Source organism: Lepidochelys kempii, chromosome 3 (genome assembly GCF_965140285.1).
Source record: "Lepidochelys kempii isolate rLepKem1 chromosome 3, rLepKem1.hap1, whole genome shotgun sequence".
In the NCBI taxonomy this organism is placed as follows: domain Eukaryota; kingdom Metazoa; phylum Chordata; order Testudines; family Cheloniidae; genus Lepidochelys; species Lepidochelys kempii.
The window spans coordinates 39,535,598-39,549,383 of record NC_136382.1 but is presented as its reverse complement, the minus strand read 5'-3'; the positions used below and the strand labels follow the sequence as shown (position 1 = coordinate 39,549,383).

The 13,786-nt window shown below is 42.8% G+C and overlaps 1 protein-coding gene across 14 annotated transcripts in view; it reads right to left on the bottom strand.

The window, feature by feature from the left end:
* TMEM18 (transmembrane protein 18) overlaps positions 1-5,004 on the bottom strand; it is a 70,950-nt gene extending 65,946 nt beyond the window's left edge. For 7 of the 14 annotated variants that reach the window (XR_012157938.2, XM_073336155.2, XM_073336145.2 and 4 more), the window contains exons 1-5: positions 4,923-5,004; positions 4,004-4,124; positions 3,195-3,249; positions 641-734; positions 465-550 (exon numbers count right to left, since the gene is read on the bottom strand). Coding sequence is in view for 13 of the 14 variants with exons in the window: in XM_073336155.2 (XP_073192256.1) it covers positions 465-550; positions 641-734; positions 3,195-3,249; positions 4,004-4,124; positions 4,923-4,970 (404 nt within the window). In the remaining variant the exon portion in view is untranslated. Of the gene's footprint in view, positions 1-5; positions 551-640; positions 735-3,194; positions 3,250-4,003; positions 4,125-4,203; positions 4,385-4,449; positions 4,756-4,922 lie in introns of those variants that run through there. The other 7 variants (XM_073336149.2, XM_073336151.2, XM_073336152.2 and 4 more) reach the window with 7 other exon arrangements.
* Between the last annotated feature and the right edge of the window lie 8,782 nt (positions 5,005-13,786).

Here is a 13,786-nt window from a genome sequence, read left to right as displayed (position 1 = left end):
TACAGTTGTTTTTCAATGTATTGACACTTTAATTTCATAATAAAGCACTGTAAGCACAGATGGGGTATAATCCTGTACCCACTGAAATCCGTACCAAAGCTCCAATTAACTTTACATGGATATCAAATCAGACCCTTAATGAGCAGCCTATTAAATAAGTATATAATTTATAGACTAGTGATTATTGAGCAGAAGATATGAAAGTCTAATCTAGCAGAGGCTAAAACATTGGCTCAGCACAAAACAAACTACTGTATGGTAAAGAGCATGAAGGTTTTTTAAGATCAGATTTTTTCTGTTTGCATGGCCATATTCATATCACATGTAAACAATGACCATTTGTAGCTGACAAGCCCAGAGTTCAAGACGGGGGTGGGTGGGAAAGAGTACCATATATATATGTATATTAATAAAATGGAAGGAATGGTTACATAAAGTGTTATTAAAAATAAATCAATATTCACTTTTTCTTTTCTTTTTCTGCTCTTCTTTTTTGCTGTAGGTTCTTCAATTCAGTCATTACATTCAATGTTTTATAAACCCAGGTAACCTGAAAAAGTAAATATATTTACATATAATGTGGACACATTAAATTTATAATCTGCTTTATTGAAAATATAAACTTAAATTAAACACATACCACTATTATTATAGCATTCAACAGCAAGGGAGCTGAAAATACTAGGGAAATAAACATCCCTCTTGAATCGAAATATTGGTATTTAGAAAATAACCTGAAATAAATAAAACATGTGTTACTCAGCATACTTCATACATTACATTTCAATAAAAAATAATTCCTGTACATGTATGTTCTGCCTGTATGCATACTGTAACCAATTCTACCCTTTCACTTCTGCACAATATTTTTGTTAATGTGGTAGAATTGAGGGTATATGTACACTGCAATTAAAAAACCTGCAGCTAGCCTGTGCCAGCTGACTCGGGATGTTTATCTTCCGTGTAGATGTTTGGGCTCGGCTGCAGCCTGGGCTCAAGGAGCCTCCCCACATTGGATCCTAATGGATAGGCTGCAAACTGAGCCCCAACATCTACACCGCAACTGACGGTATGTCTCTGCAATTAAAAACCTGCAGCTGGCCTGTGACAGCTGACTTGGGCTACCACATTAACTCCCTAGCCTAAGCCTCGCAAGCCCAAGTCAGCTTGCATGGGCCAGCTGTGGGTACGCAACTGCAGTGTAGACATACCCAAAGTGACTAATAGATACAACTTCCTCTTTGAAAATTGTCTGTGCACATTCACATTAGGAAGCTATGCTTACGCATCAGAAAGAAAACACACACTTACATTTATGAAATAGCCCTTCTTTTGTAGGCACCAATTTCAATTATTCCCGATATTTGAATACATGAAGTATTTAAGCATTCGGGCCAGAATTTTCAAGCATTCATATCTTAAGTTTGGCACACATATCAATAGTTAGATGTCTAAATAAAAAACACCTAATTTTCAGGGTGATGCACACCTATAGCTCTCATAAGTCATGGGAAGATATAGATGCTCAGTACCTCTGAAAAAAATCAGGCCAATTTTTTTTAGGTGTCTAAATACAGATTAAGAGCCAGATTTTTAAAGGCATATAGGCACCTAGAGAGGCTGTCATAAATATAAAGGGAAGGGTAAACCCCTTTAAAATCTCTCCTGGCCAGAGGAAAAATCCTCTCACCTGTGAAGGGTTAAGAAGCTAAAGGTAACCTCGCTGGCACCTGACCAAAATGACCAATGAGGAGACAAAATACTTTCAAAAGCTGGGAGGAGGGACAGAAACAAAGGGTCTGTGTCTCTCTGTCTATATGCTGCTTTTGCTGGGGATAGGCCAGGAATGGAGTCCTAGAATTTTAGTAAGTAATCTAGCTAGGTATGCGTTAGATTATGATTTCTTTAAATGGCTGAGAAAAGAATTGTGCTGAATAGAATGATTATTTCTGTTTGTGTGTCTTTTTTGTAACTTAAGGTTTTGCCTAGAGGGATTCTCTATGTTTCGAATCTAATTACCCTGTAAGGTACCTACCATCCTGATTTTACAGGGGTGATTCCTTTACTCTTATTTACTTCTATTTCTATTAAAAGTCTTCTTGTAAGAAAACTGAATGCTTTTTCATTGTTCTCAGATCCAAGGGTTTGAGTCTGAGGTCACCTACGCAAATTGGTGAGGCTTTTTACCAAACCTTTCCCAGGAAGTGGAGTGCAAGGGTTGGGAGGATTTTGGGGGGGAAAGACGTGTCCAAACTACGTTTCCCAGTAAACCTAGTTAGTTTTTGGTGGTGGCAGTGGTTATTCCAAGGACAAAAGATAAAATTAATTTGTACCTTGGGGAAGTTTTAACCTAAGCTGGTAAAAGTAAGCTTAGGAGGTTTTCATGCAGGTCCCCACATCTGTACCCTAGAGTTCAGAGTGGGGGAGGAACCTTGACAGAGGCAGATCTAATGGGATTCTAAAAAGCAATTAGGTGTCTAACTCCATTGATTTCAGTGGCAGTTAGGTAGTTGTGCACTTTTGAAAATTCCACCAGCTGCCCATGTGCAACTTTGTGCCTAAATACCCTTAAAAATCTGGCCCTACGTGCTTTGTTTTAGGCACCCAAGTTTGACCTCAGTAAGTCATACCTCCCACTTCACCCAGGCTTGACTCAGACATATAAACAGACAAGTTTTATCACAACTTGCTGTTCCAGCATTATGTCTCTTGAGTAGAGACCAATCATGCAAAAATTTCAATGTTCTTGCACAAATAAAAATATGGATGAATTTCATGACCAAAAGCAAAAATACCTTCCACCTCCTCTCAAAAACACACCTAACCTTGTTTTCACTTGTTACTTAAGAGTTTTCACACGTTTTCTGGGGTTAGTTTGAACTAAAACAAAAACCAAGTAACCTGAATCTGTAAAGTTATTTTTAAAGATGGTCAAAGCATAAAAACAATCCATTTTCTCACTTAAGGATAAGAGTTAGGTATACACTACTAAACAAAATATAATACTTAGCACATATTGTATTATAATTTTAATGTTTTTTTTGGTTAACTAATGAAACCATTCATTATCCTACTTTCCACTGTTGAGGGATGTGACACTTCATTTAGAAATTGCCTTTGAGGACTGTACAGAAAAACCAGCATTCCCAATAAAAGCAAAATTTAAATATGAAAATAAAAGTTAATGTAATTACCTCCAATTCATAGCAGCCAGTTCATTGATATATTCAGCACAATACACCAAGGCAACTGGATCACAGAAGGAAACTAATATTAGGTTGAACATTTCTTGACAAATGCACAGCTGGTGATCAGTTCCGAGTCTATACACATTTTTATATATAGTAACTCCTCACTTAAAGTCGTACTGGTTAACGTTGTTACGTTGCTGATCAATTACCGAACATGCTTATTTAAACTTCTGTGTTCAGACAAGGCTACCATACAGTAAACACTTTAAAAAAACACAGAGTCCCCATTCTTCCCAAGACTACCTCCTTGCTATTCAACTTTGTCATCTTCAATGCGGCCAATATAGACACAAAGTACATACAAACCACTTAACTGCTAAATAATTCTCAACCACAAAACCACCCTAAATTAAGCAAAGCCAAGTCTTCAACAAGACCAAAAGATTTAAACTATTTTTTTGAGTTACTAGTTCAAGCTGTTTGGGAAACAGGGCACAAATAAATCTGGCCTATTATAGTAAAAAGGGGGAAGTTATATATATATATATATATATACACATATATATATATATACACACATACACACATATATATATATATACACACATACAAACACACACACACACTGTTGAGTGGTATATTACATTACTAAGTGATGTGTGATCGTATATAATAACAAATGAACGCAAACAAAATTATAATCACTAGTGTGCAATAGAGAAGGTGTATAATAATATATATAACTTTAAAGATATGGATGCCGATTTCAAACTGAAACACAAACTCAGGTAAGTTATTAATTCTCTACTCACCCATGCAGAGAAAATGCCCTATCTGCAGGTGGTAGCGCTGGAATGAAAAGTAAGTGATCAGAAAGCAGAGGATGTGGAAAACTGCAAGTCCCAACAGCCATGGTTCAGACCAGTCTGTCTGCTGCAGACAAAACATAAAATCAACTAAGAAACTTTTACGAAAGAGAAAAAACTTTCATCTTGCGTGTACCCACACTAACCTTGTTACTCTAGGCTTACGTATTAACAATATAACAATCTTAGACGGTTTACGTGTGTTCCTGGCAAACCTGGAATTTTACTTTACTCTTCTAAATTACTGACATCAGAAAAGCTCAGCCTTGGAATGCAGATTAAGAAAACGATTTAACATGAAAGCAGACAGCCCCAACTTAAAGCTTCCTTTAAAGAAAGAAAGAAAGAAAATGAAGTAAAACAGACTGGTCTGTGACATTACGGACACTTACACGTGTGAGTCACTTCACTTCCACGCAGTGGGATGCCTCACATCACCAGTGTTTGCAAAGTAGGGCCTCGCATACATTCGGAGGCCAGGGACACCCATAATTGGGCCTGTGTGAGGAGGGGTTGGACAGCTTCACTCCCTCATGCCCAGAGAGCCCCTTCCGCCGCCAGAATACGGGAGAGAGCCCAATAACGCCCGGTACGTCACGTACCAGAGGTCCCTGATTACTGCCCCAAAGGCAGCCGAATTCCCCCTCTTCCACACACTGAGGTACCAGAGCCCAACAGTCCCCCCCAGCGGGGCCCCGTTAATACCCCCCTCACCGCCCCCCACCCACCGGCTCCGCACAGATCCCCGGCCTCACCCATCCATCGCCCCGCCCCACGGCCCCTCCCTCCCGTGCTTGATGAAGATCCCCCACCCCCGCGCGCGCACTCTCTCTCTCCCCTCGCCAGGGTGGGCGGGGGAAGTTACCGCCAGTATCGCGGGGAGGCCGGTAGGCACGCGCTGCGGCGGCTCCATCTCTGCCGAGGCCGCCTCCCTTCATTCTCGCGAGAAGTTAGGGGGGAAATCCCGCGAGATAGATGGGGAAACGACGTTAGGGCTCGCGGCCTTTCACAGCACATACAGGGCAAGACAGCGAGCGCGCGCGCGATAAGGGGTAGCGGGTGTTGGTGTTTTCTGCGCAGCCTCGTTCCCGGCTCGGCAGGTGTCTGTTGGGGGGGTCACCCTTCTCCTGCACTTACACAGCGCAGCCAAGCTACCCTGGTGCCCCATTCTCGCAGGGCTGCCAGGGGGTGTTGGGCAGGGCCGCTCTGGGAGGCGTTCCCGCGATCATTGCTGCCTGCCTGGCGCTGGAGCAGGGTGGGGAGGTGCGCGCCCTTACGTTTGGCTCCTATCCTGCTGGGGTGCTCAGTTCCCTTCCACAGCCCGGGTAGCACGTCTATGGGTGGGAAGGGGTGTCTGTTGTGGGAAATAGGTGACTGTGATAAACGGGGCCTGGGAAGAGGGTGAAGCAGAAGAAACATCTTTCTGTCAGCACTACAGTTATTCAGTGCCTCTGGATATGTCTACATTGCAGTGTAAAACACTGGGGTTATTCGGAGTCCAGTCAGCAGACCCATGTGAGGGAACCCTGGACTTGAGCGTCTACATTGCATTTTAATCCTAGGTTACAAATTTTTTGTTCTGTGGTGGAATCTAGGGCTCTAGGCATCCACGCTGTAGTGCACCCGGACCTGAGTCGAAGTAAACCTGGCCAGAAGTTGATAGCAGCTGCCTCCCACTCCCCATGTCAGCTCTGTAGCCCTAGAAGTGTGGTCCTGTTGGGATCCAAGAAGTGGGCTGGCAGAAGCTAAAGGATCTCCCCACAGCTTAAGGGGAGGATGTATAGGTCCGGGATTCTAAATGTTTGTGGGGGACAACTAAAGATATAACAGGAACGGGAGTGAGGTCACAGGGCTAAACGAGGGGAACCTGATGGGGACACCAAGCAGAAAACCCACCACTCCTCTAAGGTGTCAAGGGAGCCAGCAGATGCTGCCCAGAGGAACTCTGCCCTGATGTGTGAATGGATTGAGCAGTGGAAAATAATATATCTAGAAGGAGCCAGAATAGGGGCTGCAACCTGACGCACGCCAGATATACATGCACCAGTGTCTCCCTCATGCGCAAAAGGGACAGGTGTCTAGGGCGGGCGTGAACTGTGCCAAGTACACGCCCATGTAAGGAATAGGAAGCACTTACCTGGGGCAGCTTCCATTTAGTGCAAGGGGTGCAGGTGAATATATGGGCAGGAGGGCGCAGGAGCTCCCCATTTGGTGCTCAGGGTGGGGGTGGGGGTGTGGGGGGGTGCAGGAATCAGGGCATGGGGCTTGGGGGGTATGTGTGGGGGTGCAGGAGTCAGGAGATGGGGTGTGGGGGGTTGGGTATGTGTGGAGGTGCAGGAGTCAGGACTGGGGTTGTGGGGGGTGCAGGAGTCAGGGCAGAGGGCTGGAGTGTGTGAGGGGGTGCAGGAGTCAGGGCAGGGTGTGTGAGGGGTGCAGGAGTCAGGGCTGAGGTTGGAGGGTGCAGGAGTCAGGGCAGAGGGTTGGGTGTGTGGGAGGGGGGTGCTGGGGTCAGGGCTGGGGAGGTGGGCTGAAGTTGTGGGGGTTCTCCCAGCCCCCTGTTCTGAGCCGTTCACAGCAGGGGGCTGGAGAAGGGATTCCACCCCTGTTCCCAAGGCCCTGCCCCCGCCTCTTCTCCGCTTCCTCCTCTCTCTCCCCAGTACACAGCTGAACGGGGGCAGGGAGAGAGAGTGAGAGGAGGAGGGGCGAGTATGCTGCATGTTGAGGGAAGAAGCAGGAGCTTGGCTGCTGTGGAGCAGCAGGACACAGCCTGGGGTGCGCAGCACCACCAAGCTTCTGCTCCCTCGGGGGAGAACAGAGGCAGAGAAGAGAGGCCGGGCCAGGGCCCCCCCTACCCCGGACTCCCGTGCCCCCCATCTCTGGCAATCCGGCTGTCCCTTTTTTTTTTTTTTGCACTTGGGGCAGCCCTGATTAGGGTGTGCCTGAGCACATCCGGCACACCCCGTGCGCACACCTATGGCCCCATCTTTACATTTGGACTAGACTGCAGACTGAAGTGTGCTATACCTGGAACTAACTGTAAGGCCACACAAACATCAGCAAGTCCAGGATGTAGATTCTCTTTTTATGAGTGGAACACTCTGGTGAATTTGGCCCAGTTTAGATTTAGTGGGTTGCCGAAGACAAAGGTCCCTATGTTTCTGACAAGCTCCAAGTACAATGGAAGTCGTTGCCTCCCATAGGTGGGCCCAGGCTGTTTAGAATTTTGTATGTGATGCTTAGTGGTAGCCAGTGCAGAGTTCGTGTGTAAACTTTGTAGGAAAACAGGCATTGCCATACTGTATCAGACCAAGGGTCCATCTAGGCAGATGTTACATATTGGTCAAAGGCAAAATTCATGGAACAGTTGTTACCAGAAGATTTTAATTCAATTATATTAAGCCAGGTACACTGCCTAAAATAATATTTCTAATTTACAACTTTAATTTCCAATTTACCTAAACCGGTAACCAACCCGCCCTAAAGGAATTGCCAGGGAAGCAAGTTAACTTTGCTGACCCTTGAAAGAACACGGATACAGCCCTCCAATCAAGAATAGACAAGCAAGCAGTAAATCTTCAAAAACAAAGTCTTATTTATTGAGAGAAAATTAGGTGGTTATAGTATGTTCAATTAAAGCAGAAATGAAAAGGGAAAAAATACAATGTATAAGAGGTAATAAAGCACAATTGGATTACTCTTTGAGATCATACTTTTAACTGGTACAAGAGACTACAGACTAAGACAAATACAATGTTGTTTTATTTGCACACACTGAATTTTTTATACATATGCATAAGGCCTCTAATAAAAAAATGGACTTATTACAAAGTACCATACAAGTCCCTGATGCATATGCATAAAACAGCACTACAATATAGCATTAAAGAAAACTGAATTAACAGTTACTATTCTGTGAGCAGTGGTCGGCCTCTCACAGAATGGGGTTGAGTAAGTCACACTTAAAAGCAGGCATCCAGCTTTATTGACATATGCACACAAAGTTATTCTTTAAAATTGATAGAAAATCAAACTTACAGCTCTTGTATAATCCCTCTGTCTTGTCTGGGTCAAGAGTCAGCAACTTTTCAAAAAAGAAGAGCCATTTTTTGTTTTTGTCTTTGACCAAAATATTTCGAGAGCTACATGAGATGCAAAGCTTCTTGTAGAGTTAAAATTTATCAACTAATAATAATAATTGAACATATTAAAGTTATTGCTACTCACCAATACTTTTAATGTGACTTCTGCTGTTGGACATCTTTAGAGAGTTGCTCAATGTTCGGTGAATATTCTGTAATTTTCATTTTCAAGCAGAACTCAAGACTAATATCTTGCACTTGGCTCCTCAGTTTATTTTTGATGAAATTCATGTTGGAAAACACTTGTTCACAGAAGTACATTAACCGAAGATTGAGAGAAGCCCAAATATGTATTTCTTCAGATGACTGTACGATCTGGTAGACAATTCCAAACATTGAAGTGCAATGGAAGTCATTGAACATTTAGGTTGGATATTAGGAAAAACTTTTTCACTAGGAGGGTGGTGAAACACTGAAATGCGTTACCTGGGGAGGTGGTGGAATCTCCTTCCTTAGAAGTTTTTAAGGTCAGGCTTGACAAAGCCCTGGCTGGGATGATTTAATTGGGGATCGGACCTGCTTTGAGCAGGGGGTTGGACTAGATGACCTCCTGAGGTCCCTTCCAACCCTGATATTCTATGATTCTATCTGGTCTTGCCATTTAAGGTCATCCATTTCAGACCACTTGTGTTGTAGCCCCAGGGTGGATTTCTGCCTTTCCAGATTTTCGAGTTCAGTGACAAGATCTTTCAATTTTGAATTCCATAAATCCTTGTCTTGCATGTCCACTACTTGAGTTGATCTGTTTCTACAAATTTAATGCAGAAGTGTCAGCTTCAAGCGGTTTCAACAGAAATGACAAAGTGGCCTTTTCCCTTCTGAACTCATGAAATCAGTCAGAAAAGGCAGCTTGCATTTGGATGACTGTTTCTGCAAGGAACTTAATGTCAAAGTCACAGTCATTTGTTTGTATTGCTTCAGTGTTGGGAAATGCACTAGCATGCCAGTCTCAATGTTCCTTGCGAACAAAGACAGCTTTCATTCAAATGAAAGAACTTCTTTCAGAAGCGAAATTGCAGTATTTCCTTTTCCCTATGTAGCTTCTGATTGAACACGTTTAAAAGAGAAGGTAAATCCACCATGAAACTGAATTTCTGCAGCCACTGAGGATCTGTTAGTGCTGTATATTTAAGGCCCTTTTCTTGGAGGAACACCCTAATTTCCTCAAGACATGACACAAACCTCACCAGGACTGTGCCTCTGGAAAGCCATCTTACCTTGATATACATGAGAAGATCAGAATATTGGCTGTTCACTTCTCAAAGAAACTCACAAAACTGCCGATGATTATTTTGTAAATGATCTGCATGACCATTTCCATTACTTTTGAGATTTCCTCTGGAAAAGTTTGTGCACACAGTGCCTCTTGGCACTTGGTGGGTTATGCAGTGAAATGAAATTACATCGTGCTCCATACTTTTTTTAAGTAAAGAAATGAAATCTTCATGCACCGTGCTCCATCTGTAGCAATAGAAATTATTCTGTTTATGTCAATATATTTTTGTTTCAGATGTTCAGTGACAGCAGATGCAATATCTTTGCTCCAAGTTTGTCCTTTGAGTCTTCTAGAGGACCTTGATCTTTAACGTATCTGCCGAGTAAGGCAACCTGAGTGATGTCATCCACATCGCATGTCTCATCGCAGGGAATAGAAAAACCTGGTGCTGATCGTCTGTTGCCATCTTAATAGTTCTGTCCTTTACAGTCTTCGCAGATAATGGCATTTCTCTAATTTTCTTAACTATTTCATCTTTGTTTTTAAAATCACCAAAGAGGTGCTCAGATGTTTTAATGAAACATTCTTTCACATATTCTCCATCTGTGAATGGCTTCCCTCTTCTGACGATTTCTTGAGATGCCACGAAATTAGCAGTAGTGGTTCTGCTTGCCGCCTTCATCCATTTAGCAAACGTACATCTTGTTTACTCTGCTTTGCATCGGAGCTCCTCTACTGCTTTTTTCTTCACATCTCCAGCTGGATAGGTTTCAGCAAACGTCCGATCTTTCTTTTCAAAATGTCTTTCTAGGTTTGAGTTCTTATTGTTGGATAATTTCTCGTTGCAAATGAGGCACAATGGGAGTCCAGCTGAACTCGCTATACAAGCGTAAGACTCAGTCCAATCATTTTGAAATTCTCGATCTTCGTCTTCTAGCTTTCTCTTTTTGGTTGTCATTTTTTTGATTAAAGGTATTTATCTGATCTATTTTATTTCTGACCTTAGATGTTTTCAAACTGTTGGACACTGGAACATATTAGTAAAGACAGAGCACATCCGCTTCCTTTCCCTGTAGCCTGACGCTTTCCATAGCTCCCATTGGCCAGGAATGTCAGCAAAATGTCTCATGGCCCGCAATCAGATTACCCTGATGGGCAACGTGCACCCTGCGGGCCGCATGTTGCCCACCACTGCTCTATGCCTTATAACAATAGAACAATAAAACGTGAAAATATATCAGTTAAACATTTAATACTAAATACTTAATACTAAGCATCCAACAAGTGCTGATCAGGCAATTATTAGATGGGTAGGGAGAAGATCTCACTCAGACCACATACATCCAACTTCATTTACACTTGGCACCCATACGCTCTGCGATGCTAAGATAAAAGACTTACAGAAGGCTTCTTAAAAGTCCCTCTGAGTTGTCTTACAAGGGTCCTTCAGCTATGTCAGTAGCTAGAGATCGCCGTTTGTAGGGGTTGAATCACAGATGATAGTGGCTGCGTTGGGTGGCCGCTTGCTCCTGCTGAGGTGAAGTTTCTCCTCAGATGGCAGATATGGAAGCCTGATTGGTAGCTGCTGTGGTGGCCTCCTGTTGGTGGAGTGGCAGAAATGGCCGTTGTCAGGGCAACCTCAGAACCTTGTGTGGACTGCTGCTGCTTCTGTAAGAGCTGCTTGAGAACAATGCTCGTGAGCATGTGCTGTGAAGCTGCTATAGACCTTTAGATGACCCCTAGCTACTTCCTGTCTGGAAGTCCTATTTGTTTCTATGGGCTACAGTGTATTTCTATGGGATGCAATACCTTGCCTTGATTGCATCATCCCTATTTATTTCTATGGGCTCCCATACATTCCCATGGGATTTCCCATTACATAACCCCTATAGCTGCCATCATTGTATTTTCTAATTTAAACTATTCTTAATTTTTATTTAATTAAAGATTTATTTCTAAAACTAATTATTATCCTAAGCATGACAAAGGATCCTGATATTATCACCACCCATTTTATGTTCAGTTAAGCAGTTTATAATTTTTCCAATTTTAAACCCCTTTCCGAGGTTTTTCTGCAAATTCCCAGTTTGAATTGTAAGGCATTTCAGGCAACTGAGGCAAAACCGCTGGTCACAGACCAGGTAAAGTTTCCAGGAACTCCTCTAAATCTCATTCTATCCAGGTAGAGGGAATGGAAGTGGATACCAATCTTCCTCATCCCACATCTTGTTCCATACTCCTTCGCTCTGCATTTTTCCTAACTTATCTTTTGCCTGTCTCTATAACAAGAGAGATATTATTGTAACTATTTTTGGTCTCCCTTCCACTTTTTTTAATTGTGATGAATGGAACCATTTAGAAACTTTCTTTTCCCCTTGTTGAATATCTAACTGATACACTGTGGGACTTGCTTTATTTACTATTCTTACTGGTCCTTCCCATATAGGGCTAAGCACATGATCTTTTTCTTTAAATTGCCTGTACATGATCTTGTCCCGTATCTGCTATTCCTGAGGGTGCAAGATTGGTCCCATCTTCTTATCCATTTGTTGAGCATTTGCTTTAAGTGCTATTCCCATCTGTGTATGCATTTCAGCAATGGATTTCAATAATTGCATCCATTGGTCTGTTATCACCAAAGTACACTGCCATTATCCAGATTTAACCACTTTTCCCCATATTATGCCTTTTCCTTATTTGGCTATTCAACTACACCCTGTTGGTCCTGGTAAGGGGAAGTTATGGGGACTCAGAATACCCCAACTGTTACCTTAAAGATTTTAGATGCCAATTAAATTACCCACAGATTTGTCTGACAAAGGGTAAACAAGGTTGTGGTCCGCTCTAAAGGAATTGCTAGGGTTTTCCCAAGGGGCTTGTCTCTGACCCGCAGAGTGCTCCCCAGAGCAACATAGTCTTGCTGACCCCTGAAAGGACACAGATACCACCTTCTGCTCAAGGATTGACACAAACAAACAGAAATTCTTTAAAAATAGAAATAACCATTTATTAACGGGATTAGGTAGATACATAAAAACAATAGGAAATGAGTAAAGCAAGAATTACAGTTTAAAAATAAAACAGTGCATCAAATAACTGATACAGACTATATAATCTATCACAAGGTAATCATTCACTTAACACTATCAGTAACATTTAACATCTAACACTAACAATAAACATTTACCATTTGACATTTAAACATTCCGTAGGCGCTGGCCAAGTGGCTACCAGATCAGTAGGGAAGATCTCACTCAGACCACTGGCATCCAACTTTATTTACAAGCAAAACCCACATTCCTTAACAATAGATGAAAAATTACACTTCTATTATTCTTCAGTATCTCTTGAATCTTCAAGGTCCTTCTGCTCTGTCTCAGTGCTGTTCCTCTCAGGTGAGACACAATACTAAAGCTTGATCTGGCAGACAGTTCAGGGAGTGACTAGTCCTCCAGCATCAGTTTTAGAGCTGATGCTGGTGGAGGCCGTTGGCTTGGTTGTTACAGCAACTGTCACCAGGACAACCTCAGGGTTCTCTTGCTGCTGCTTCCTGAGGCTTCTTGCAGGCAGTGTCTTTCTGGAACCCCAAAGCAACCCCTCCCAAAGCTTCACAAGACTGCACCCAAAGCTGACTAGGAACCCTTTTCTTCCAAAATAGGAGACTTGCAGTTTCTATTCTTGAAGGTCTCGAACCACTACAAGTTCAGCCTACTTGCCTGTTGCCTTATATACAATTTCAGCCTACCCAGCTTGTCTCTGATTGGTCATCTCTGAGTGATATAGAGTTTTCTCAGCCTCTGATTGGTTGCTCTTTCAATGGGGTGACATTCTCTCAGCCATTCTCTCAGCATAGGTGGTGTTCTCTTCTATACTTCTGGTCAAGGGTAGGGACCCAGGCAGAGGCAGATGAATCCTGGAAGTGAATGCCTGGCTGTTAGGTTACTTGGTGGGTTCATACGCATGACTGGAATATTGGTGTAGAAAGGTACAGCTTGCTCAGGAAGGACAGGCAGGGAAAAAAGGGAGGAGGTGTTGCCCTACATATTAAAAATGTATACACTTGGACTGAGGTGAGATGGAAATAGGAGACAGACTAGATGAAAGTCTCTGGGTAAGGCTGAAAGGGGTAAAAACCAAGGATGATATCATGGTAGGGGTCTAATACAGACCACCTAATCAGGAAGAAGAGGTGGATGAGGCTTTTTTTTAAACAATTAACACGATCATCCACATCACAAGACTTGGTGGTGAGGGGGACTTCAACTACTCAGACAGAGCACAGCCGGGCACAGATTATCCAACAAGTTCTTGGGATGTATTGGAGACAATTTTTATTTCAGAAGATGGAGAAAGCTACTAGGGGAAAAGGCTGTT